General features: G+C 47.9%; 1 protein-coding gene across 1 annotated transcript in view; it reads right to left on the minus strand.

Moving 5' to 3' along the window:
* The window catches only part of LOC147693361 (transient receptor potential cation channel subfamily M member 2-like), a 1943547-nt gene that overhangs the window by 244782 nt on the left and 1674337 nt on the right, over nt 1-24428 (minus strand). The window contains exon 25 of the mRNA XM_086933684.1: nt 4317-4468. Coding sequence (XP_086789810.1) covers nt 4317-4468 — 152 coding nt within the window. The remainder of the gene's footprint in view (nt 1-4316; nt 4469-24428) is intronic.

Here is a 24428-nt window from a genome sequence, read left to right on the forward strand (position 1 = left end):
TGCTCAACAACGGGGAAACAGCGGCCCTCATCCTCCTGGATCTCTCAGCAGCGTTCGACACTGTCTGCCACCGCACCCTAGTACAGCGCCTGCTCAACATCGGAATCCAGGAGAAGGCACTAGAGTGAATCACCTCCTTCCTCGCCGGAAGAACCCAGAGAGTCCGCCTCCCCCCGTTCAGATCAGAGGCCACCGAAGTCATCTGCGGCGTACCACAAGGATCATCACTCAGCCCCACGCTGTTCAACATCTACATGAAACCCCTTGCGGCCATCGCACGCCAACACAACCTCAACATCATCTCCTACGCCGACGACACCCAGCTGATCCTCTCCCTCACCAACGACCCAGCCACCGCCAGAACCAACCTACACGAAGGGATGAAAGACGTAGCCGAGTGGATGACGAACAGCCGCCTGAAACTGAACTCAGATAAGACGGAAGTCCTCATCCTGGGATCATCATCCTCCGCCTGGGACGACTCCTGGTGGCCCCCTGCCCTCGGCAGCGCACCCAAACCAACGGACCACGCACAAAACCTGGGCTTCATCCTGGACTCCTCCCGCTCGATGACCAGACAAGTCAACACCGTCTCCTCGTCATGCTTCAACATCCTACGCATGCTCCGAAAGATCTTCCGGTGGATCCCCACCGAAACCAGGAAGACGGTCACCCAGGCCCTCGTCACCAGCCGACTGGACTACGGGAACACCCTTTACGCTGGAACAACAGCCAAACTCCAGAAAAGGCTCCAGCGCATTCAGAATGCCTCAGCACGACTCATCATGGACCTCCCCCGACACAGCCACATCTCCGGACACCTGAGAGACCTGCACTGGCTCCCCGTCAGCAAGAGAATCACGTTCCAACTCCTCACCCACGCACACAAAGCTCTCCACAACCAAGGCCCCAGATACCTCAACGACCGCCTGACCTTCTACACTCCCACCCGCCAACTACAATCGACCAGCCACGCCCTCGCCGCCGTTCCCCACATCCAACGAGCCACAACGGGAGGAAGATCCTTCTCCTACCTGGCTGCCAAGACGTGGAACTCCCTCCCCATCCACCTCCACCTGACCCAAGACTACCTCGCCTTCAGGAAGCAACTCAAGACCTGGCTGTTCGAGCAGTAGATGACCGTCCCCCAAGCGCCTTGAGACCCTCCGGGTGAGTAGCGCGCTATATAAATGCTTGATTGATTGATTGATTGATTGATTGAGATAGATCGGTGGAGACATCTTCCCCTATCCTGGCTGGGTCGCATAGCGGCAGTTAAGATGACCGTCTTGCCGCAAATTGTATATCTCTTTCGTGCCCTACCACTTCGGCCTCCGGCGGGCTGGATACGACAAACCCAATCGGACCTAGCCAAATTTATTTGGCGGGGTCGGAAACCCCGGTTGAAGGGGACACTCGCCACTTTGGCTCCTGAGGAGGGAGGTTTGGGCATTCCTGACCTGTATAAATACTACCAAGCAGCCCAATTGCGCTATTTGGTGGAATGGAGCAAGTTCGATTCCGACAAACACTGGCTCTTTCAGGATCAGACAGTAGCGGGGCGCCTGTTGCAAGAGATACCGTTTCTACCTCGAGTTTATAGGCCGCCCAACCTCTATGCGTCCTCAATCACCCGGGTTCCCCTAGAAGTCTGGGATGCGACTAACATACATCACGGCTTGACTAAATTCCCCTCTCCACTCACACCCCTGGTGGACAACCCTGACTTCACCCCTGGAGTGGCTAAAGGGTTCTTTGCACACTTGAGTCCAGCAGGTTGCCGCTTCCTGTATCATATATCCAGCATGGAAGGGGTGCTTCCTTTCCAGCTCTTTAAGAATATAACCTCCCCGAAACAGAGCGCATGAGATACTTGCAGGTGCGTCACTGGGCGTTGCAGCCGCAAGTGCGAGCATCCGCCGACAGGAACTTCACCCCGTATGAGCGATGGCTCTTCTCACTCACTTCCAACTCCAAGCTCATCTCAGACCTTTAGAAACTAATTCAGACGCCAACCACGCACATCTACAATCCAGGCAGGGTACGATGGGAAAAAGAACTGGGTAGATCCCTGAGTAATAAAGGAATGGGGGAACATTGCGTATAGGGCTAGGCACTCAGCGTACCACATGGGTCTCACTGAGACACTCACAAAAATATCTCTATACTGGCACTACACCCCTGAGAGGCTATCCGAAATGGATCCTTCAAGAGATAAGCTCTGCTGGAGGGGTTGTGGGCACACCGGGACTTTGGTACACATTCTGAGGGATTGCCCGCTCATCCAATCATACTGGACACACATCTTAGATGAAGTAGACGCACACTTCCAGACAGAAATACCCCGCTTTCCCGCTTATATCCTGCTGGGCCTTCCCAATGCACTAACTTACCCACTGCGCTCTTGTAGGGGCCGTCAAATGGCCATAGCTCTTGGGTCTGCTCTGCAGAATATCCTTGCACACTGGCGTACCGCCACTGTCCCTACCACCACAGGCTGGCTCCACCGGCAGTCACTCACCGCAGCAGGGAAGGGGGAACAGTTTGAGGAACTCTGGCAGCCATTTAGAGCACTACTGCTGACTGAATTTACGGAGATAGCTTTCCCTAGTTATCTCAGATTGTTGCGCCTGACGGCACCCATAGCTACGGACCCCTAGGTACTCGAGACATGAGACGCTCAGAAGTTGAACGGTTGAGCCGTAGGGAGTTTGATGGGAGCTCTGGACTGGGTGGGGGGAGGGGGGACAAAGGGGGTTTGGTAGGGGGGTTGGGCTAAGAGCGGGGGGAAGTTTTTCCTGGATTTTCCTAGTTCTAATACTTCCTTGGTTCAGTGCGTTTTCATCCCCGACAGGTTGGGCATTGCTGTTATTACCGGTATTGCATTGAACATCATGCCTCCACTGAGGATTACTACTCGTATCTGGTGTAACCACACTGCTTATTGTACTATATTGCACTGTCTTTCAATGATAAAAAGATTTAAACCTAAAATCACCCATTACAAATATTGTATAATTTTCTAACTTTTCACACAATGTGTCTAGGTCATTTTCAAAACGTCTCATTTCTATATCATATTCTTTGTTTGAACCACATTGAATGTAAACATTTACAATTAGCATTTGATCATACAATCCTTCCAAGCCCAGCAGGAATACATCACTGACCAGTAACCATTTACAAGTTGTATTTATAATCATTACCCTTTTCGCTATCATAGTCGAAACAAGAGTCATAATGCCCTCAGCCGGACGACCAAATCTTTTCCTTCTTGCAGGCTTATGTCTGGCATGAGGTCAGTAACCAGACTTCTGTGTGAAGTCCCACACATAAGCCTCTCTTGATAGTACCAGAGGTTACTTTATAAGGGAGACATTTCGCATAGCACTTACAATTAAGGTGACAGGTTTCTTCATTCAATTTTACAAGCAAATAACGACAGAAAACATTTGGTTTCCAGCAATGGATTATCTTTAAAAGTCAGGAAAAAAAGGGAAGCAGTGTTCCTTTGTATGGCTTCCCATACTGTATTTGCTGCAGGGCTAATGGTTGTGTAGTATGCCAGTCTGAGAAAATAAACATAGAGAAGAGATTCTCTATTGAAGTGAAAGTGGATGCATTGTGATTGAACTAACCTGCTCACTTCATATATTTTCAGCACTAAAATCTTACAGGCGTCCAAAGACGAGTGTACATTCTTTTCACAGAATTCACAGAATAAAATAAAAATACCTATAAATACTAATCAAACGACAAAAATGTCAAGGTATAAAATATAGAGCCCTATTCCTGACCTTTCCTGAAGGCTGTGCATGGCCGAAGTAGATCTTTCCAGATTGAGAGTCAGTAGTCAGAGGGATCATAATCAACCTCTCAGGAATGAATGAGTTTATAATTCATATATTCGACTCATGCACTTTTCACTCATACTATATTTGTGTGTCAATGGTTTTCATTTAGACAAACTGAGTTCATACTGTTTTTCCCGATTTGAAAAACTAAAAGATAAAAAGCAGAAGACGAGTAGCTTTCCTTGACAGTGGTCGATCAAGAAGGTGTTATGATTGTAGTTCTCGTATGGATAATGTGCAAATAGTCAAGTACCAGCACTGCTATTCTTGTTACAAGTCTTCAAATGTTTTTTGAGCCCATATTCGGTCCCTTGGCCAAGGTGTTCATAATAATCCACTACAGAATTGCCAGTCCTTTATGTTTCTTCCTTGTCTTTGGATTGCTTAAAAACAGTTTAACAAAACACATTTCCATATGTATCCATTTAACTGAAAATGCTTTAGGAATGACTTTAACTTTACCTGCCATGGAACCATTTCATCGGGCACAGGAAAGCGCTTAATGGTAGAGTCTGGATACAGCATATCTCGGGCGGACACATGGTACACATATCTAAGGCTATCAAGATTTTCAGCAGAAACATCCTTCTCTTCTTCGTGTGTCTTTGTAGTGTCTGGGGAGAGATGAAATCAGCTGTAGGTATTGCAGAGCAGTGCAGCAAGTAAGGTTACATAAATGTACCTGACTAGTGTGGAATAGCTGTTGCATGAAACCTGTTCCTCAGCTACATCCAGCAGGATCACTCTGTCTCATAACACTTATTCTCTAGACGTACGTCCTGTGAGATTGCTCTGCCTCATAACCCTTACTTCCACATAAACATTCAGCAGGATTGCTCTCCCATTTAAATCTTCTCTCTGCCTACCTTTAGCAGGTTAGCTCTGACTAACAACTCTTCTTCTCTATGCTTACCTCCAGTAGGAACGCTCTCCTACATAACTCCTTATTCCATGCTACCCTCAAGCAGGATTGCTCTTCCTTATAACTCTTCTCTATTTTCACGTCCTGAAGCACCACTGTAGGAAAGTAGGATCTGCTTTCATGGTTACCTCACTTTCTTGCTGGTGACATACTGTTTTCTCACTAGTCTAACTGGGATCCTGTGAATAAGGATCCCAGTCACTGTGCTCTCTCCATACATTTGACTATGATTAGTACTTTGTTACCTTCCCAATTGGCTAATGGGTATTCCTTCTAAGTCCCTAGTAAATGGTACTAAGGTACATAGGGCATAGGTACCACATGGGTCTCCATGGGCTGCAGCATGTTTTATGCCACACCTGAACGACCACTCAAACTATGACAACAGGCCAGCTATTGCAGCCTGTGTGAGCTGGTGCTAGCACCACTCACCACAGATATACGTTTCCTTATATCTGAGGTCACTCCACTTAAAACCTATAAGTCACCCCTAAGGCAGGCTTTTCAATCCTGAAGGCTGGGAGTTAGGTTATAAGTGTGAGGGTGCCCTGCAGGAGCAGGACACTAGGACATCCCCTACAAACCCAGGAGTCAATTCTCCAGGCTTTTTAAGTGCGGTCAGCCATTTAATACATGTAGTGGGCATCAAGTCAATTACGAGATGTCTAACTATATATATATTGGCTCCACCGAAACCAGTCATATTTGGTATCACACATGTTGCAATCCTATCCCAAAACCGATTCCAGTGTTGGATATAGGAACCCATGTACTGGGGGGCTACCCTAGGGTGCCCCTCTGTATTCCGATATCAGCCTTTCAGGGTCTAACAACAAGGTAGACCACAGACAAGATGCTGCCCTCCTGCTGCTGAGACAGGCTTGACCAGGGGAAGGTAGAAAAATAGGTTTCCCGTCACAGGGAGGTGTAACCACCTCCCAGACAGGACTTAGTGTATTGGGCTCAGGTGGGGGAGCTCACCAGAATGCTTTGAAGTACACATTTGGTGACCTCCTTGCACACTCCATTTGGAACCGGTTAAGGGAGCTGTTTGCGCAAAACTGTACAAAGGACATGGGAGTATCCTCCCCTTTGTCCAGCCCCTTCTCTGGGAGGGATCCCTGAATCATCCCAACCCTTTCCCAAGGGTAATAAAGGGCTACCTGTGGGTGGCTCTTCAGATTTGTCGTGGGACAAGATTCAGATCGAAACCACTTCCACTTCAACCATCTGGGAACTTTGGACTTCGTTAGACTTCACTTTGGGAACCAAGACTATATCAAGGAAGACCCCGGTTGCTCCTGGTCTCGTCGTCCAGCCAGTCTTCTGCTTCATCTGTGCCTGCGCTTCATTCAGGTTCTTCTCCAGGCCTGTGTGCATCAAAGATACCTGAAGTAATATCCGTTGGACTTAAGGAGTCTGCAGGAACTGCAACAAAGCTGACCTGTCTGCTGCCCCTGAGCTTCCACGGACTCCAAAAGGTTCAGCAACACAGCTGGTGGTTCTGCAGCTCCCTCGAGGCCTGCACGGTCTTCTCACAGAGTTTCGTGCCAGTATCCCTCATTAGAACTACTGGAGCAGAACCCCTGTGGATCAAGTAGACATGCCGTTGCCAAGGCTTGCTGTCTCTGTCCTCCAGATATCAACGGGCTACAAGAAGCTCCAGCCTGCAGCATCTCTTCCTACCATGGTCTTCGTTCCCAAGCAAACCTCTGCACCATGGGCCTGCATCCTTTTTGAGCTGCTTGAGTCCCTTTCGCGACTTCTGTGCCTTCTGCCTGTGGGTCCTCTTGAGGGTGTTCTTTGGCTGCAGTGGGCTCCCCCACTTGTTCGGGCCTGCTCTGACTTTGCTGCAATTGGTGAGTCCCATGGACCTTGCCGGTTCTGACACTGCACCTTCTTTTATTTCCACATCCGTTGCTGCTGCCAATGCTTTTTGGTGCTCCTGCTGGACACCAACCCACTAGTTCTTGACTTCCGACGTGGGACAGCTCAAGACGGCTCCTGGTCTTCCACAGCATCATCTGGGCCTAACAGCTGCAGCGACAAGGTCACCATCAACTCTACTACATCTTTCATTTCCGGTGGTCATGGTGTCCATCCAGAGTTGGATAGATTGTCCCCTCTCCTTGCAGGTACTTCTCTTCAAGAAACCATCCCTGGATTCCACCGGACTCTTTCACTTTCTTTGCCACTGGCATCTTTAATGAAGTCCTTCATTGTGGTCTACGTCAGTTTCCGACGTCACTTCGCACCCATGCACCCAGCTACCCTGGTGTAGATATCCTGGTTCCTGGGGTATCCACGGGTGGGGTGACATTCCATCTTCCACAGGGTTTCTTCAGGGTCATCTGGGAAGGGGCCTTCTTCTCAAACTGCAACCGCGACTTTCCCATTGACTTGCATTGAGAACAAGGGCTGTGTTTCCGCTCTGCACACAACCTCTGTGGGGTTCCTGGGTACTTACCTCAAGTGGTTCCTTGGGTCCCCAGCTCTTCTAGATCTTCTCATCTAAGTCTATATTTCAGTCGCAGTTCGCATTCCACTTTCTTAGTATATGGTTTGGTCTCCCCCTGGAGACCTCTGTGTATTTGTGCTTACTTACCTGTTTCCTTTTGATATATTGTGTGTATTGTGTTGAAATCTACGGGAAGGAGATATACCAATGTGATAGTGAATGTGTATAATAAATGTAACATTTTCATAACTACACTGTGTGGTTCTTTTTTGTTTAACCTACAGTACATGATTAGATCTGGTGAAACACTCCTTCTGGACTAAGCCTGAAGACTGCTCTCCACAGCTACCACTTAGAGAGCGTTCTATGGTTGTCTAAGACCACTAAAATCACTACAAGGGTTGTGTATGGATTAGTGCAAGGTGCTTCACTTAAATAAGTGTGCACCATATGCTAAGCCAGCCGGCTGCAACCACTCTCATTCATAACTTTTCATTCCACCTTAATTTACAGCATGATCACCCTGCCTCATAACTCTTCCCTGGTCCTACCTTCAGCCTGATCACTACGCCTAATACCTCTTCTCAAACCTACCGTTCAGCACGATCACCCTGTTTCATAACTGTTTGCTGCTTCTACCTTCAGCATGATCACTCTGCCTCACAACACTTCTCTAAACCTACCTACCAGAATCAGTCTGGTTCATCCCTCTTCTCTAATCCTACCTTCAGCTTTTCACTCTGAATCATCACTCTTCTTCTCCAGATCCAACTCTAGCAGAATCAGTCTGGCTCATCACTCTTCTCTAAACCTACCTTCAACACAATCACTCTGCCTCATAACTCTTCGTCTATTATTTCACCTCCAGTGCGATCGCTCTGCCAAATAACTCTTCTCTGAACCTACCTTCAGTACAATCACTCTGCCTCATAACTCTTCTTCTCTAGGTCTAACTCCAGTAGAATGAGTCTACCTCATCACTCTCCTTCTCTAATTTCACCTCCAGCATCATCGCTCCACCTCATAAATCTTCTCTATAACTACCTTCAGCTCAATCACTTTGCCTCATAACTCATATTCTGCAGGCCTACCTCCAGCATCATCACTCGTCTTCTCTATATTACCTCCCGCAGGACCACTGTCCATAACACTTCACTCCACATTGATCTACTGTAGTATTGCTGTCCCATATAAGGCGTCTTCCCTAATCTTACTCAGTGCCAGATTCCTCTGCCTTATCAGGATGTCTTTTCCTCATCATGCTTGCCTCCCCCTTCCCCCTGTGCTGTTTTGGGTTCCCAGTCCAGCCCTGTATGCTAAGTTCAATCATTATTACATTTCTACTGTTAGCAATTATAAATGCATTTTGTGTCATTATGCTCATTATACCAAGCCTTATATGTATGCAAGCAGAGGAATGCTCTGCTCCAGTATCTTCACTATGCCAGGATCCATTGATCAAATTACAGCGGGCAGACATCAGATACATCCATGTCCCTGCTACAGGCCCCTCTCCCTTACTAATGTCACAAGGGATGTGCATTCATATCAGTTGCTACCAAAATTGGGATTACATACTGATTCTTTAATTTTTTTTTTACCACTAATAGTAATGTACATCTAAGTTATTCACACCTATGATGCATGTCTTTACAACAGGTTGATGTTTTTATTACAAAGCAGATTAAAAAACACTATTGATGAAAACATAATGTATATTTGTAATCCAAACACAAATAATACATGAACAATATATTTATTCAATGTGCACCATTTGTCCCCAGCAAACATGGCCCCACAGTTTCACACAAATGAGGGTCAAAACTCTATTTAAGCAGCAATAAATAAAGTAATGTATCAATAGGTTGACAATGTACATTCCGAACCATATTTTTTAAATATTACCGGTTAAAAGTACAAAAACATACATTTTGTGGCACTTGTCAGGCAACCCTAGAGGTGACAGGATGGGTGACTAAAGAGTGAGAGCTTACAAGCAAACAGCATCCTCTACTACACTACTCAGGAAAGCATACATATAAATGAAAATTGTATAAACAATAAACAGTGTGCAGATTTAAAATAGTATTAAAGTCAACACATTAGACACCTGCGTTTTGTTATTTTGTTCAATTTAGACCAAATTCTATAGAGAAATGTTTCTGTGCATCCTAAGGAAAATAATTTTCAGAAAACATTCAATAAATAGAGGTATATAAATAAATATGAGATCTAATAACTATTTAAAAATACGTTTTAGTTTATTTCAGGAAATCGAACAAAACTTTGAGATTTGCAGGGTAATAGAAGGAAGAAAGCAAAATTGTTGACATAAATAAGGTATTTTCAATATATTTGCAGAAAAAAAAAGTTTTGCAAAGAATTTCTACCTTTGAAGAAAAATACAATAGGAGAATACCACATTGAAAATGATAAAATGGTAACCATCACATTAAAGTGTATTAAGCAAAATATATCAAATATTAAACAAATAACTTACAGCATAACATCTAACTCACTACATATATTAATTCTTTTGATCTACTTCACAGGTACCTAAATAAAATATAATTTACAACAAAAAACAAAAAGAAATCAAAGAAGAAAAATACAGTGTAAAAATTGAAGAACAGGCCTTAGGCCAATGTTATGCTTTCAAAGCGAGGGAACCAATTACTAAAGCATGATGGTATCTTTATTGTAAAGTAGATACAGTTGTAAGGTTATTAATTAACCCAAGACTTATTGGATGTGTGTGAACTATTTCTCAAACTGATTCAGAGGCACGGCAGAGTGGTTGCTCAAGGGATCTACTGAAAGAAACTCAGACCGTAAACACTCTGGGCCAGATGTAGGTAAAAAACATTTACTGATTTTAAAAAACCTAATTGTACCGATTCGGTATTTCAAAATCGGTAAATGGTATGTAGGTCCCAACATCTGGATTCGTTACCGAATCCTTAACAATTCTTCAATTACCGATTCGGTAAATACCGAATCGGTAATGCCCATTCATTCCTATGGGCTTTAAAGACCATAGGAATGATTAGGCATTACTGATTCAGTATTTACCGAATCGGTAATTAAAGAATTCACAAGGGTGCAGGGGGTGTCACTTTGACACCCTCTGGCACCCCCAAAACAGGCACAGGTGCCATGTGGCAGGCATACCTGCCCTAAGGGCAGGTCTGCCTGTCACATGACATAGGTGTGCATGCACGCATTTGCATGCACACCGGAATCGGTATTTTACCATCAAATTGGTTTTGATGGTAAAATACCGATTCGTTAAGGCTCCTGGGACTCTGAAGAGTCCCACCTACATATGGGTGGCTTAAAAGCGGTAAATTTACCAATGTTTTATTTTACCGAATCGGTAAAATTACCGAATCGGTAATTTTACTGATTCAGTAAAATATTGCCCCTACATGCCAATTCTTGAAAACCGGTCGGTAACGGCCGAAAATACCGATTTTCAGCCGTTACCGACCGACCTACATCTGGCCCCTAGTCTCTTAAAATGCAGTCCACTTTCTTCTTAGCAAACAATATGCGCAAGAGGTTAAAGCGATCTGTTGTTATGTGGATGCAGATGTCACCGAAGCCGCTGGAATCGCAGAACTTACTACTCGGAACTGTAAGCAAGCAACGCTTAGATCACTTTGGATCCACAGACCTACTTAGACGCGGCTGCAGTTACCCCCTTCCTACTGGCGATGCTGCTGCTCTTGTTGAGTCTATTCGCACTGCGATCGCGCCTGAAACCCATGACAGCGCCCGGATGGGTACAGTGCAGCCTTTTATAAGCTCTTCTGTCTGGAGCTTGTCCCCATTCACACCTGCCTTTTCAACTCCTTTGCTGGGATGGGCTCTGTTAGATTTGGGGGGCTCTGGTTGGCACAGGTAGGCACTTGTGACAAGCAGGGACCCTCTCCTCTAGTCAGGATAAGGGGATCACCCTCTAAAATAACCCCTGCTCACCCTCTAGGTAGTGTGGCGCAATCAGACAAGGCTTATCTCAGAAGCGTTTGCAGGTTAAGCATTTGTGAAAACATACAGTAACTCAGGGACAACACCACAAAAGGATACCACACTAGGTTTATATCAAAAATGGGTATTTTATATAAGGCTTAGCACAAGATCCAATAACGGCAGGCCTGCCATAGGAGTGACTGATAGGAATCTGTGTGTCCATTTTTAGGGTTAGATATAGGTATACTATATCTACAGCAAAGGGTGCTTACACGACTTTGCCCCAGCTGTCATGCAGCCAGTTGTGTCAAATTTAGGAGGCCAGCCAGGGGTGGCATAATACATGCTTCAGCCCCTGGTAGGCCCTGGGTACACCTATGCCCTGAGTTACAGGGTCTGATAAGGTGGCCCAGTACCAATTGGTAAATGCACCTAGGGTACATGTTGTAATTTAGAGAGAGAACAGCCAGGCTGTGGGTCTGATTGGCAGGCCCACAGCCAGAGAAAGTCGTAAACCAGTGAAACAAAAGCAAAAAATCTGGGTGGTCATAGGATTGCAGACCCTACTCTCCTACATGACCCCCCCCCAAACTTTGGGACAATAAGCTAACCTTGACCAGGTGAGTCTTCTTGTTCTAAGTGGAAATATCTGGAGAGCCCATCGGCATTGCCATGATCAGTACCAGGTCTATGTTCCACTGTAAAGTCCATCCCCTGTAGGGAAATGGACCACCTAAGCAGTTTGGGGTTTTCACCCTTCATCTGATTTAGCCATAAGAGGGGCTTATGGTCGGTCTGAATCTTGAAGTGAGTGCCAAACAAGTATGGCCTCAGCTTCTTCAGGGCCCAAACCACAGCAAAGGCCTCCCTCTCAATAGCTGACCAATTCTTCTCTCTGGGGGTCAGCCTTCTGCTTATAAAAGCAATGGGCTGGTCTTGACCATTACAATTCAGTTGAGACAGAACAGCTCCCACACCCAACTCAGAAGCATCTGTTTGAACAATGAATGGTTTGGAGTAGTCTGGACTCTTGAGTATAGGTGCTGTGCACATGGCCTGCTTTAGGTCATCGAATGCTTTTTGACAGCCTGCTGTCCACTGAACCTTTTTTGGCATTTTCTTACTTGTCAGTTCATTTAATGGAGTCACAATTGATCCATAGTTCCTGACAAACTTTCTGTAGTAACCAGTCAGGCCCAAGAAAGCTCGAACCTGAGTCTGGGTGGTTGGAGGAGCCCAGTCCCTGATTGACTGTATTTTGCTCTCCAGTGGCTGAACCTGGCCTCCACCTACAAGGTGGCCCAGGTATACAACCTGTGTCTGCCCTATCTGGCACTTGGTGGCCTTGATAGTGAGGCCTGCTGCTTGCAGAGCCTCTAACACTTTCCTCAGGTGGACCAGGTGATCCTCCCAGGTGGAGCTAAAGACAGCTATATCATCAAGATATGCTGCAAAGAAGTCATCCAGCCCAGTGAGGACATGATTCACCAACCTTTGGAAGGTGGCAGGTGCATTTTTCAGACCAAAGGGCATTACCACAAATTGATAATGCCCACCAGGGGTTGAAAATGCTGTCTTGGGCTTGGCATCCTCAGCTAACCTGATTTGCCAATACCCAGCTGTCAGGTCAAATGTGCTTAAGTAGTTGGCAGAAGCCAATCTATCTATAAGCTCATCTGCCCTTGGTATTGGGTGGGCATCAGTCTTAGTGACTGCATTGAGACCCCTGTAGTCTACGCAGAACCTCATCTCTTTCTTACCACCCTGGGTGTGAGGTTTTGGCACTAGCATTACTGGACTAGCCCAAGGGCTATCTGAGGGTTCAATGACTCCCAACTCCAAAATTTTCTGCACTTCAGTTTTGATGCAGTCTCTAACATGATCAGGCTGCCTGTAGATTTTACTCTTGACTGGCAGGCTGTCACCAGTGTCAACCTCATGGGTACACCAATTGGTCTGACTGGGTGTCAGAGAGAACATATGTCTGAAAGACTGAAGAACCTGTTTACAGTCTTTCTGTTGATGCTCAGAGAGGCTGCCACAAAAGACAATACCATCTACTGACCCATCATCAGGATTCTGAGTGAGCAGGTCTGGGAGAGGGTCACTCTCTTTCTCCTGTCCCTCATCTATGGCCATGAGCAAGCTCATGTCCTTCCTGTCGACATATGCTTTGAGCCTGTTGACATGAAGCACCCTGTGGGGGCTCCTGGGAGTTCCAAGGTCCACCAGGTAGGTGACCTCTCCCTTTTGCTCAAGAATGGTGTAGGGCCCAGACCATTTGTCTTTGAGTGCTGCTGGGGCCACTGGCTCCAACACCCACACCTTCTGTTCAGGCTGATAAACAGTCAGGGCAGCCTTTTGGTCATGCCAAGCTTTTTGGAGTTCTTGACTGGCCTTAAGGTTTTCAGATGCCTTCTCCATATACTCAGCCATCCTGGAGCGGAGACCAAGTACATAGTCCACTATGCTGGTTGCAGGCTTTTTGAGAGGTCTCTCCCATCCTTCCTTCACCAAGCACAGGGGTCCTCTTACAGGATGCCCATACAAAAGTTCAAAAGGGCTGTAGCCAACCCCCTTTTGTGGGACCTCTCTGTAAGCAAACAGAAGGCAGGGAATCAGGACATCCCATCTTCGCCTGAGCTTTTCAGGTAGCCCATGAATCATCCCTTTTAGGGTCCTGTTGAACCTTTCAACAAGCCCATTGCACTGTGGTTGATAGGGTGTGGTGAACTTGTAGTTGACACCACATTCCTTCCACATAGCAGTTAAGTAGCTTGACATGAAGTTTGCACCTCTGTCAGAGACAACCTCCTTAGGGAAGCCCACTCTGGAGAACACTCCAACTAGGGCCCTTGCCACTACAGGTGCTGTAGTGGTCCTAAGTGGAATAGCTTCAGGATACCTGGTGGCATGATCCACTACCACCAGTATAAACTTGTGCCCTGATGCTGTCTGGGGTTCCATTGGACCAACAATGTCAATCCCCACTCTTTCAAAGGGCACCCCCACCACAGGCATTGGTATAAGGGGGGCCTTTGTTGTGCCACCTGACTTACCACTGGCTTGGCAAGTGACACAGGAGCGACAAAACTCCTTGGTATCCTCATTCATGTGAGGCCAGTGAAAGTGTGAGACAAGCCTGTCCCAAGTCTTTGTTTGGCCTAAGTGACCTGCTAAGGGAATCTCATGGGCCAAGGTAAGGAGGAAACCTCTCTGAGACAAGGGGATAACCAGCCTCCTGGCCATGCCAGGCTTGGGGTCTCTTGCCTCAGTGTACAGGAGTCCATCTTCCCAGTATACCTTGTGGGTACCTGTGGCGTTCCCAGCAGCCTCAGCAGCAGCCTGCTGTCTGAGGGGTTCAAGGGAAGGGCAGTCTAACTGGTCCTTCCCCAGGTCTTCCCTTGAGGGGCCACCTGAACCCAGAAATTCAACTTGATCAAGTTCGAACTCTTTAGGGTCAGTTTCCCTCAATTCCTGTAGGTCAGCCTCCTCTGAGACTTGATCCACAACCTGGGGCAAGGGGGAAGGCAATGCCTTAACCCTACTGCTCTTCTTCTTGGAAGGTGTCTGGTCCATTGTTCCAGGATCCAGCACCTGTTCAGTGGGGCATCTTCTGGCCTGTGACCTAGTCACAGCAAACACATGTGCTGGCAAGCCTAACATTTCCATGTGAGTCCTCTGCTCCACTTCTGACCATTGTGATGACTCCAAATCATTGCCCAACAAACAATCCACTGGGAGGTCTGAACTAACTACAACCTTCTTTTGGCCAGTTACCCCTCCCCAGGAGCAAGCTACAATTGCCATACTGTGACTGGTAGTGACATTGCTTGCATTGGTCACCAGGAAATCTGTACCTGGCATGATCTGTCCAGGGTCCACAAAGTTAGGTGTCACCATGGTGACACTGGCACAAGTGTCCCTATAGGACTGAGCCATTTTTCCATTAATGAAAGGTGTCTGTCTGTATTTGCCCAAAGTATTGGGACTGACATCAGGGGACATATCCACATCCCCTGTACAAACAAGGACAGCCTGAGTGAGTGTGCCAACTAAGTTGTCACCCCCCTCAGAACCCAAGGTTAACCCAACTAAACCCTTGGGAGGTGCACTACCACTGCTGACTGTACTAGGGGGCACAGGTGCCTTAGGGGCTGCAGTGGCAGGAGTCTGCCCTCCTCCTTTCTTGGTGCACTCACTAAACCAGTGAGTCTTACTTTTGCAGTATTGGCACCACCTTTTAGATTGGCCTTCTTGATTCTTCTTTTTCTGGGGAGCCTGACCCCCACCCTCTTTGGATTGTTGGGGACCTGTTGAAGACTTCTGGTCAGTTTCACCCTTAGAATCTTTACCCTTCTGGTCTGCTTTCTTCTGACCACCTTGATTCTGGCCCTGGTTCTGCTTAACTCTTGTTCTGACCCATCTGTCTGCCTTCTTTCCCAATTCTTGGGGAGAGGTCAGATCCGAGTCAACAAGATGCTGATGCAACAACTTGTTCTGACAATTGTTTAAAATTTGTTCTCTCATGATCAAATTGTACAACCCTGTATAATCAGTAACCTTACTGCCCAGCAACCAGCCCTCCAAAGCCTTAGTGGCACAATCTACAAAATCAGACCAATCCTGAGACTGAGTTTTCTGGGTCTCCCTGAACAGCAACCTGTACTGCTCAGTGGTTAGGCCAAACCCATCAATCAGTGTATTCTTCAGGACTTGGTAATTGTTAGCATCCTCCACTCTAGTAGTGAGGAGCTTATCTCTACCTTTACCTTCAAAGGAGAGCCACAAGATAGCTGCCCACTGACTCTGGTGAACACCCTGCACAGTGCAGTCCCTCTCCAAAGCAGTAATCCATTTGTGGATGTCATCCCCTTGTTTAAAGGGGGGCACTATCTTATTCAGGTGCTTTGTATCAAAACTCCTTTCCCTATTGCTAGGTACAATGCTGCCACCAGTGGGTTTTGACCCACTCAATTCTTGCTCTCTAGCAAAGGCAAGTCTTTCTTTGGCCAGGGCAAGTTCTTCCCTTTCAATCCTCAGATTGACTTCCCTTTCCTTAGCTTCATAGATTCTCCTCTGAGGGGAGGTCATCCTCCTCAGAGCAGAGTTCTGAGAGCCATTGGTTTGAATGGATCTGTTAGAGCCTCTTGATAGAGACCTAACTCGTCCACTCCCAATGTTAAGCTGGCCTGAGAGGGGTCCCAGGGGTCTCCTAGTACCATTCTCATGCGTGCTTAAGTTGTCCCTAGTTAGCTGGCTAACTACTTCTGGACCTTTGTCTGCCTCCTCCCCTGAAGTCTCCTGATCCTCATCCTCCTCTTCACCTTCTGCAGAGAGATGGATAAGGTCAGGGTCACCCTGGGTTCCCTCTAAGGGAGGCATGTCCCCATCTGGATGAGAAGAGTCTGTGTTACCAGCCCTCCTAGCATCATAAGTCTCTAAGAGACCAATCAGAAAAGGGATTGTGGGGTTAGACCCCTGTTTTAGTTTCCTGGAGGTACACACTTGTCTCATCTCCTGGAAGCTAAGAGCAGCATATCTGGAAGTGACCTGTGGAAGGTCTACTGACACAAGGGGAGACTCAGTGTTTCCTCCTGTGACTGACATGCTGATTCTAGTGTGGTGTAAGTGATGCACCTACCTACACTACTTGTTTGCCTACTGATCCCTTGCTAAGAGTTGCAGCCAAGGTGTGCTAAGCCTTGAGGAGCTACAACAGCTGGTTCAGTAGAACTCAGAGTATTCTAAGCTAAGTTATATGTACCTGAAGTACTTATGTGATCTTTCACAAGATATTCTTAGGATACGTGTGGTAAAACAACAGCAAGCTCAAATCCCAACCGCTGCTCACCAATGTGAGAAGGTGGCCTGATATGCAGTGCTCACTATTCTAGTGAACACTATGTATCAGTCCAGCAACCCTTATTGATGATTGGTTGTAAGTCAACCTTATGACCAGCTATCCTAGTAGCGTGGATACGAGCAGTCTAAGGCTAAAGACTCGAGAGGGCGTGTTAAGCCAGCTGTTATACCACACATATACCCCTTGAACACCAAGTGAAAGGACACCACACAAGTGTTATGAAAATAAACAGTGTATTTATTAAAATCACAACAGCCCTGTACTCTTTATAAGGACAGGGTACTAAGCACAAAACAAAACTCTTACGAAAATACTTAAGTTAGCACAGTATATACAAATGCCCGAGGGGCACGGAAAACCATATACTCTGAAAGTGGAATGCGAAATTACTAGCAGGTAAGTACAGTACGAATAGGCTTTGGGATCGCTAGGACTTGACTATAGAATCGTTAGAGTACTTCTAGGAGACCCAGGGGACTCGGGTGCAGAGTGTGCACTCTCACGCGAGATGCGGGACAAAGTCTATGGTAGCTAGTAAAGGCAAAGTTAGTGTTCTCGGGCGAACCCGACCTGGTAGGAGGAAAACGAAAGTGGATTCTGACCCTTGGATAGTGAGGCTATGCTGGGGCACCGAAATGCCGAAGTTACCTAGCCCAGGGGCTGCAGCTGCATAGGTCTCAAAAGACGTCGGGAATCCTCGTAGACGGACCAGGAGCCTGGAAGAAAGATGCTGGCAGGCGACCAGTGAAGAGAGTTCGAAGTGATCTAAGCCTGGATCTTGAAGACAGATGACACCTGAAAGCAGAGGGGACCAAGTTCGTGACTACTAGCCAGTAGTCAGGTGGCACCAGGAGGGCACCGGATGGTAGTCACCTCGACTAGGTGAGTGGGCGACGCTGTGCTCTGCAGATCTCACGGACCAGGAGGCGTTGCCGGCGACCAGGATGGAGGAGCGAGCTGTCCCACGATGGATGAAGCTGTTGGCGTCGCTGGACCCAGGATTGGGCAACAAAGCCTTGGCAAATTCAAGCCCACGCGGTGGACCTAAAATGGCGTCTGGAGGGGACCAGGAGGGTCCGGGGTGCTTCTCTTTTGGAAGGAAGCAAGGGCCAGTCTGGAGCAACCAGACCAGCAGCAGTGATGTCGTCTGGCGTCGTTAAGAAGGCCACAAGCCAGCCGGCTAGTAGCCAAACAACGCGGTGAGCAGCAAAAAGCAGAAGGGCCCCACGCAGATCGTGGAGATGCTGGGAGGCTGATCTTCGGTGCTGGAGCTGCTCAGGGTCGGGGCTTCTCGGACCCCAAAGCACTCACCAGTGGAACACTCGGCGGGCGTGCTGTAAAGAAGTCGTGCAGTCTTGGCGATCGTCGGTCCCTCGAGGTCTCGTCGCACTCACGGTTCTCAGCTGGGCTGTAGAGGTGAGTAGAGGTCAGAGGTGCCAGGGAAGCCGGGTCTCGTCGAGCTGTGTCGTCGGATTCCTGAGGAAGGACTTGCAGCAGACCGCAGTGTTCTTAAGATGGTGCCTGCGGATGCAGGGTGACTACTCCTTAGTCACAAGGGAGAATCTTGAAGAAGAAATCTTGATGTCCTTTCGCAGAAAGTCGTGTCTTGATTCCAAAGATGATCTAATTCGAACAGGGGGCCCGCTCCTATCTTTATACTAAGAAAAGGGGCTGACCCGGTGACTAGGTCCGGCCTATGGGTGGGACTAGGAGGGGGGTGGTTACACCCCTCTCCCATGCCGGACTTTCCCCAGGCCAGGGGCTGGTGTGCCCCTGGAACTGGTTCTAGCCGGCAGATGCGTAGTGAGCACCGGGGTGCCACTCAGCAGTCACCTTCCTGTAAAGCCCTGCCTACCCAGGATACACAAAACCCTGTCTGGGATGGTGCTAGCACCGCCCCGGACAGGAAACCCTTTGTCCAAGCTCTCCTCGCTGGAAGGACTCCCAGCAGCAGGAGGTCAGACTCGTGTCTGTGGTGGCAGCATCCATTTTGTGGAGCTGAGGCTTCGTTTAACTTTAACCGGGGTTCACAGTTACATACATGTCGTGTCCCTCTAGAAGGGTGGAATGCTAACCCCGTCGCCAGAATTGGCGAGGGGTTAGTATTCCAATTCGTATGACACCTTACTCGACATGTTTTGATAAAGCAATACCAAAGATAGCATTTAACCGCGAGGATTATAATGCACTTAAGAGTATATGGTATGCGTTATCATGGAACAGCTATTAGGATTTGGTTCCGCAAGCTGCAGACAGGCTCAGCTCATGCCAGAGCACCATCTCACACGATTCCAAGCACTCTGCCTTCAGGATTGTCAAGGCCTGCCATAGGAGTGACTGATAGGAATCTGTGTGTCCATTTTTAGGGTTAGATATAGGTATACTATATCTACAGCAAAGGGTGCTTACACGACTTTGCCCCAGTTGTCATGCAGCCAGTTGTGTCAAATTTAGGAGGCCAGCCAGGGGTGGCATAATACATGCTTCAGCCCCTGGTAGGCCCTGGGTACACCTATGCCCTGAGTTACAGGGTCTGATAAGGTGGCCCAGTACCAATTGGTAAATGCACCTAGGGTACATGTTGTAATTTAGAGAGAGAACAGCCAGGCTGTGGGTCTGATTGGCAGGCCCACAGCCAGAGAAAGTCGTAAACCACTGAAACAAAAGCAAAAAATCTCGGTGATCATAGGATTGCAGACCCTACTCTCCTACACTATGTAGGGATTAAGAGTTCTTAAAAAGGCGTATTGTCTTGTGTGCGCTTCGCGTTGTCTATGCGGCTCTCCCGGGGGGGGGGGGGGGCAGGGGGGGAGAATCTTTCTTGAAAGAGTTAACCCAGTGCAGCGGACTCTCGGGTCCGGTGCGCACACAGTCACAATGCGAGTCGTTCAGTTTACCTTTGATTGAGACGTCGGACGCGGACGGTGCGCTGTGGGATGGAAGGCGTACCAGTATCGTTGTTGGCCTCTCGGCGGTGCGGACCCCGGCATGCTATAGGCGTCTTGTGAGGCGTGGAGCGGGGGCCCTCAGGAGCGAGACGGGCAAGGCTGGTTTCTCAGGCGTTCACATCCAGGGTGGTTGTAGCGATCGCCACTGCAGGCACCGCCAGGAGAAAGAGACTCCTTGTACAGCGTCGTTTCAGGAGACACTACATGTCCCAGAAGGTCATGCGGCGCTGGCGACTGGAACAATGGGTGAACTCTATATAGACTCCTCCCAGTGGTTGGGTCAGTGCTTGTCAATCCATTTCCTGGTTCTCCATCGAGTCGGATGGTGTGCCCCAGCCAGAGTTCGTTGTTCTTCCCCGCATCGCCGACGAAGAGCCTGCAAGGTCAGAGAGTTCCCGCTTCGCCGACGAAGAGCCTGCGAGGTCAGAGTGTTCTCGCATCGCCGATGAAGAGCCTGCGAGGTCAGAGAGTTCCCGCTTCGCCGACGAAGAGCCTGCGAGGTCAGAGTGTTCTCGCATCGCCGACGAAGAGCCTGCGAGGTCAGAGCGTTCTCGCATCGCCGACGAAGAGCCTGCGAGGTCAGAGTTTCCGTGGGTTAGTGAAAGATAAGCCGTGCCTTACTGTAGTCCAGTTGTTTTGACTACTTCTACGTTTTCTTTTGTTTACTTTGGGGTGATATGTCTTCCTACTAGCAGTACTATTTTCATGGTCCTACGACTTGTAATAATATACGAGCAGAACAACTCAATCCCCAAGTGTTATCTTTGTCCACAAGAAGCATTGTGGATACAACGAGACGTGTGTATAACGCCTCCTACAAACGGTACAACCAAACCTGCTGATTTAACAAACAGAGGTTTACGAAGACAGAGAAGTGGAGATAACTTCTCAGTACTTTTGGCAAGATACCATAACCGTGTTGCTTACGCCATCTTCCTTCACTACGCCAAGTGTGGAGAAGTCGGTGAGTCTAGGGGCAGAGGGGAAGGGAGATCAGGCAATCATCGCTTGTGGTACTTATCCTCGGCTCTCTGTCTTCTCCTCCCCTTGCAGCATACCCATACCGGTGACTTCGTGGGTTGATCTTGACCAGGTTAAAAGGAAGCATCGTACACCCCATTGCCCTTCCTCCTCACGACGCCCTTCCGTACATACTCAGGTAGTGGTGATAATTCTATTGTTGGGTATTGTGCTGAGAGGGGAGTCGGGAGGTCTATCATCTTATCGTCTCTGCTGGACCATCCGATTCAGGTTAGTGGCGCATGCGTGTTCTTGTGCTGCTTTCAATCCCGACAGATTGACAAGCCCAAGAATACCGTCCAGCCTAGACGATGGATACAAACACCATCCTTACCTCCTTATTGGAGAGTTTTACGGAATTGCAACAAGAAGTCCAGACCTCTCGCGCAGAGAATCAAGCCTTATATAAAGAGGTATCTGACTTGCGTAGAGAGCTGTCGGATCTGGCAACAAAGGAACCTGTAGCAAAACCGTTGCTCAGACCGGCCACCTTGCCCCCGCCTCCTTTTTTCCAACCAGGGGGACCTTTTGCGGCTCCGTCCACTCCTACCGATGCCAATCCCACTGTACATATAATCCAAAACCAGGGTATTCCTCTCGCTCCTCCCGAAAGGTTTTACGGAGATCCTAAAAAATTTGAGACATTCCTGAATCAATGTCGTCTTCACTTCCTATGTAAGCCTATGGTCTTTCAGGACGAGGCTTCCAAAACAGCCTTTCTTATGTCATATATGGGAGGAAATGCTTCTAGCTGGACCATCCCCTTATTGGAACGGAATGACCCTATGCTACATAATTTTTCCGATTTCTGTTGTGAATTATGGAAATTATTCAACAGAAAATCTCATATGATGACCCTAGACCGCGAGCTAATGACGCTGAGACAAGGGTCACAGGACTTATTGACCTACATTACCACATTCAACCGCCTGATTGTAGAAACAGACTGGCCGGTTCAGAAAAGGATTTCATTGTTCTATCAGGGTCTGAGGGGGGAATTGAAGGATGTATTAGCACAAGTGGTGCAACTACCCTCTACCTGTGAGGAACTCATTGACTTAACCGTCCAACTGGATCATCGGTTGTTGGAACGGAAAGGGGACAGAAACAGGGGGGGAAATAGACTTTTCTACGCCTTAGCCAGACCACGGCAGGGGGGTGAGGAAAAAAACAAAGCTCTTGACGGGCCTGAGCCCATACAGATCGGAGGGATTCGAGGTCCTCTTACCACGGAGGAAAAGGATAGGAGACGGAGACTCAAACTTTGTCTGTATTGTGGCAAAGGCGGACATTTCATCAAGGAGTGTAGAGCCAGGAATTATGTTCCAGGAAAGAATCCCATTCCCCGAGTTCAGGCTACCATGAATACGAGTGAGCCGTCGTAAAACTGAAGGTCTTGGAGCAGATGGAGACCTCTGATTCGAGACGCCCGCCTAATATGGTCTCCTTGTGTGGCAAATACCCTTCACCCTGCAGTCGCCCATATGAACGTGAGTGTGTCCCTATGGATTTCGCCCCATAAATCCTTACAAGTCGATGCCCTGTTGGATTCGGGGGCTACGGGGAACTATATTGACCAAGACTTTGCGTTCAGTATGGGTATTCCTTGTGAAAAGAAACGAAGGCCCGAGACCGTCAAGGCAGTGGACGGAACGGTCCTTTCGTCGAGCCCAGTGGTGCACCACACCCTTTCTTTATTGATGGAATTCGGGTCGAACCACCAGGAACACATCCAGTTCGATTTAATCGATGCCCCACAATTTCGTCTTATCCTGGGCATGCCCTGGCTCACATTACATGATCCTTCAGTGAGCTGGTCATCACGGACCGTCAGTATGTCATCTGAGTATTGTAAAGAAGGTTCCCTTCATATGGGGAGAAGAGGCAGAAAGACCGTTCCAGCTACTCAAGGAGAGGTTCACTCAAGCACCCATTCTCAGACATCCAGACCCGCAACTACCATTTATTCTGGAAACAGATGCATCCCAGTACGCCCTCGGTGGAGTCTTGTCACAACGTCACCCCACCACCGGACAGCTCCATCCAGTGGCTTATTACTCAAAGAAGCTTTCACCGTGTGAAGTCAACTACACCATCACTGACAAAGAACTTCTTGCCATCAAAAGAGCTTGTGAGGAATGGAGACATTATCTCCTAGGGGCGTTACATACAGTGGAAATCATTACGGATCATCGTAATTTGTTATTTTTGAAAACAGCAAAGGCATTGACTCCCCGCCAACTGTGGTGGACGCTCTTCTTTTCCGACTTCGACTTCGTGATTAAATATAGACCTGGAACACGGAACGGAAAAGCAGACGCCCTGTCTAGGTTGGGGAATGAGGAGGTGATCGCTCCCTCTGAACCCCCTTCCATCCTTAAGGAGACGGCTATTGCCTTGATCACCTCCAAAGATTTCCTAGAGGATGTCAGAGTTGCCTTATCCGACCTAGACATACCATCCTGGGTCCAAGAAGAGCCCACACACCGGTGCGAAAAGGACCAGTTAGCATACCACTACCATGCATTGTACATACCCCGGGTTGAGTTACAACACCAGGTGTTGAAGTGGGCTCATGATTCTGTATTGGGTGGACATATGGGCATTTACAAGACCACTGCCACAGTGGAACGGTCGTTTTGGTGGCCGGGTGTCCGAACTGATGTGAGGGACTATGTAAAAAACTGTGCAATATGTGCTCAAGGAAAGTCCAGTCATACCAAACCATCGGGTCTGCTGCATCCTTTACCGATTCCACCCAAGCCATGGCACACTTTGTCTATGGATTTTATTGTGGAAATGCCCCCCTGTGATAATCAAACGGTTGTTCTGGTGGTAGTTGACCATCTCACGAAAATGGGGCATTTTATATCTTTGCCTGGTCTGCCTTCCTCCTGGGAGTTGGCTAAGGTTTTTCTGCAACACATTGTACGAGCACATGGATTACCGAGTGTGTTGATAACGGATTGGGGGACACAATTCACCTCCCGTTTTTGGAAGGCTCTCTGTACCATCCTCCAAATCGACGCACGCCTATCCTCCAGTTACCATCCGCAAACGGATGGTAAAACGGAACGTTTGAATCAAACGCTTGAACAGTATCTTCGCTGTTTTACCTTGCAAAATACCACTGAATGGCCCACCCTTCTATGGTTGGCTGAATTCGCCTACAACAATGCTGTGCATGCCACCTTAGGATGTTCTCCTTTCTTTTGCCTTTACGGATTCCACCCGAACATGCTTCCCTTCGATTGGCCAGCTGCCTCTGTGGTTCCTACCATTCATGAACATCATGCTCATCTTCGTGCCATTCTGATAGATGCTCGGAACTGACTGGAAAAAGCCCAAGCAGCTCAAAAACATTTTGCGGATAAGAAAAGGTCCCTGG

The sequence above is a fragment of the Lissotriton vulgaris genome, chromosome 8, assembly GCF_964263255.1.
Source record: "Lissotriton vulgaris chromosome 8, aLisVul1.2, whole genome shotgun sequence".
NCBI classification, from domain to species: Eukaryota; Metazoa; Chordata; class Amphibia; order Caudata; family Salamandridae; genus Lissotriton; species Lissotriton vulgaris.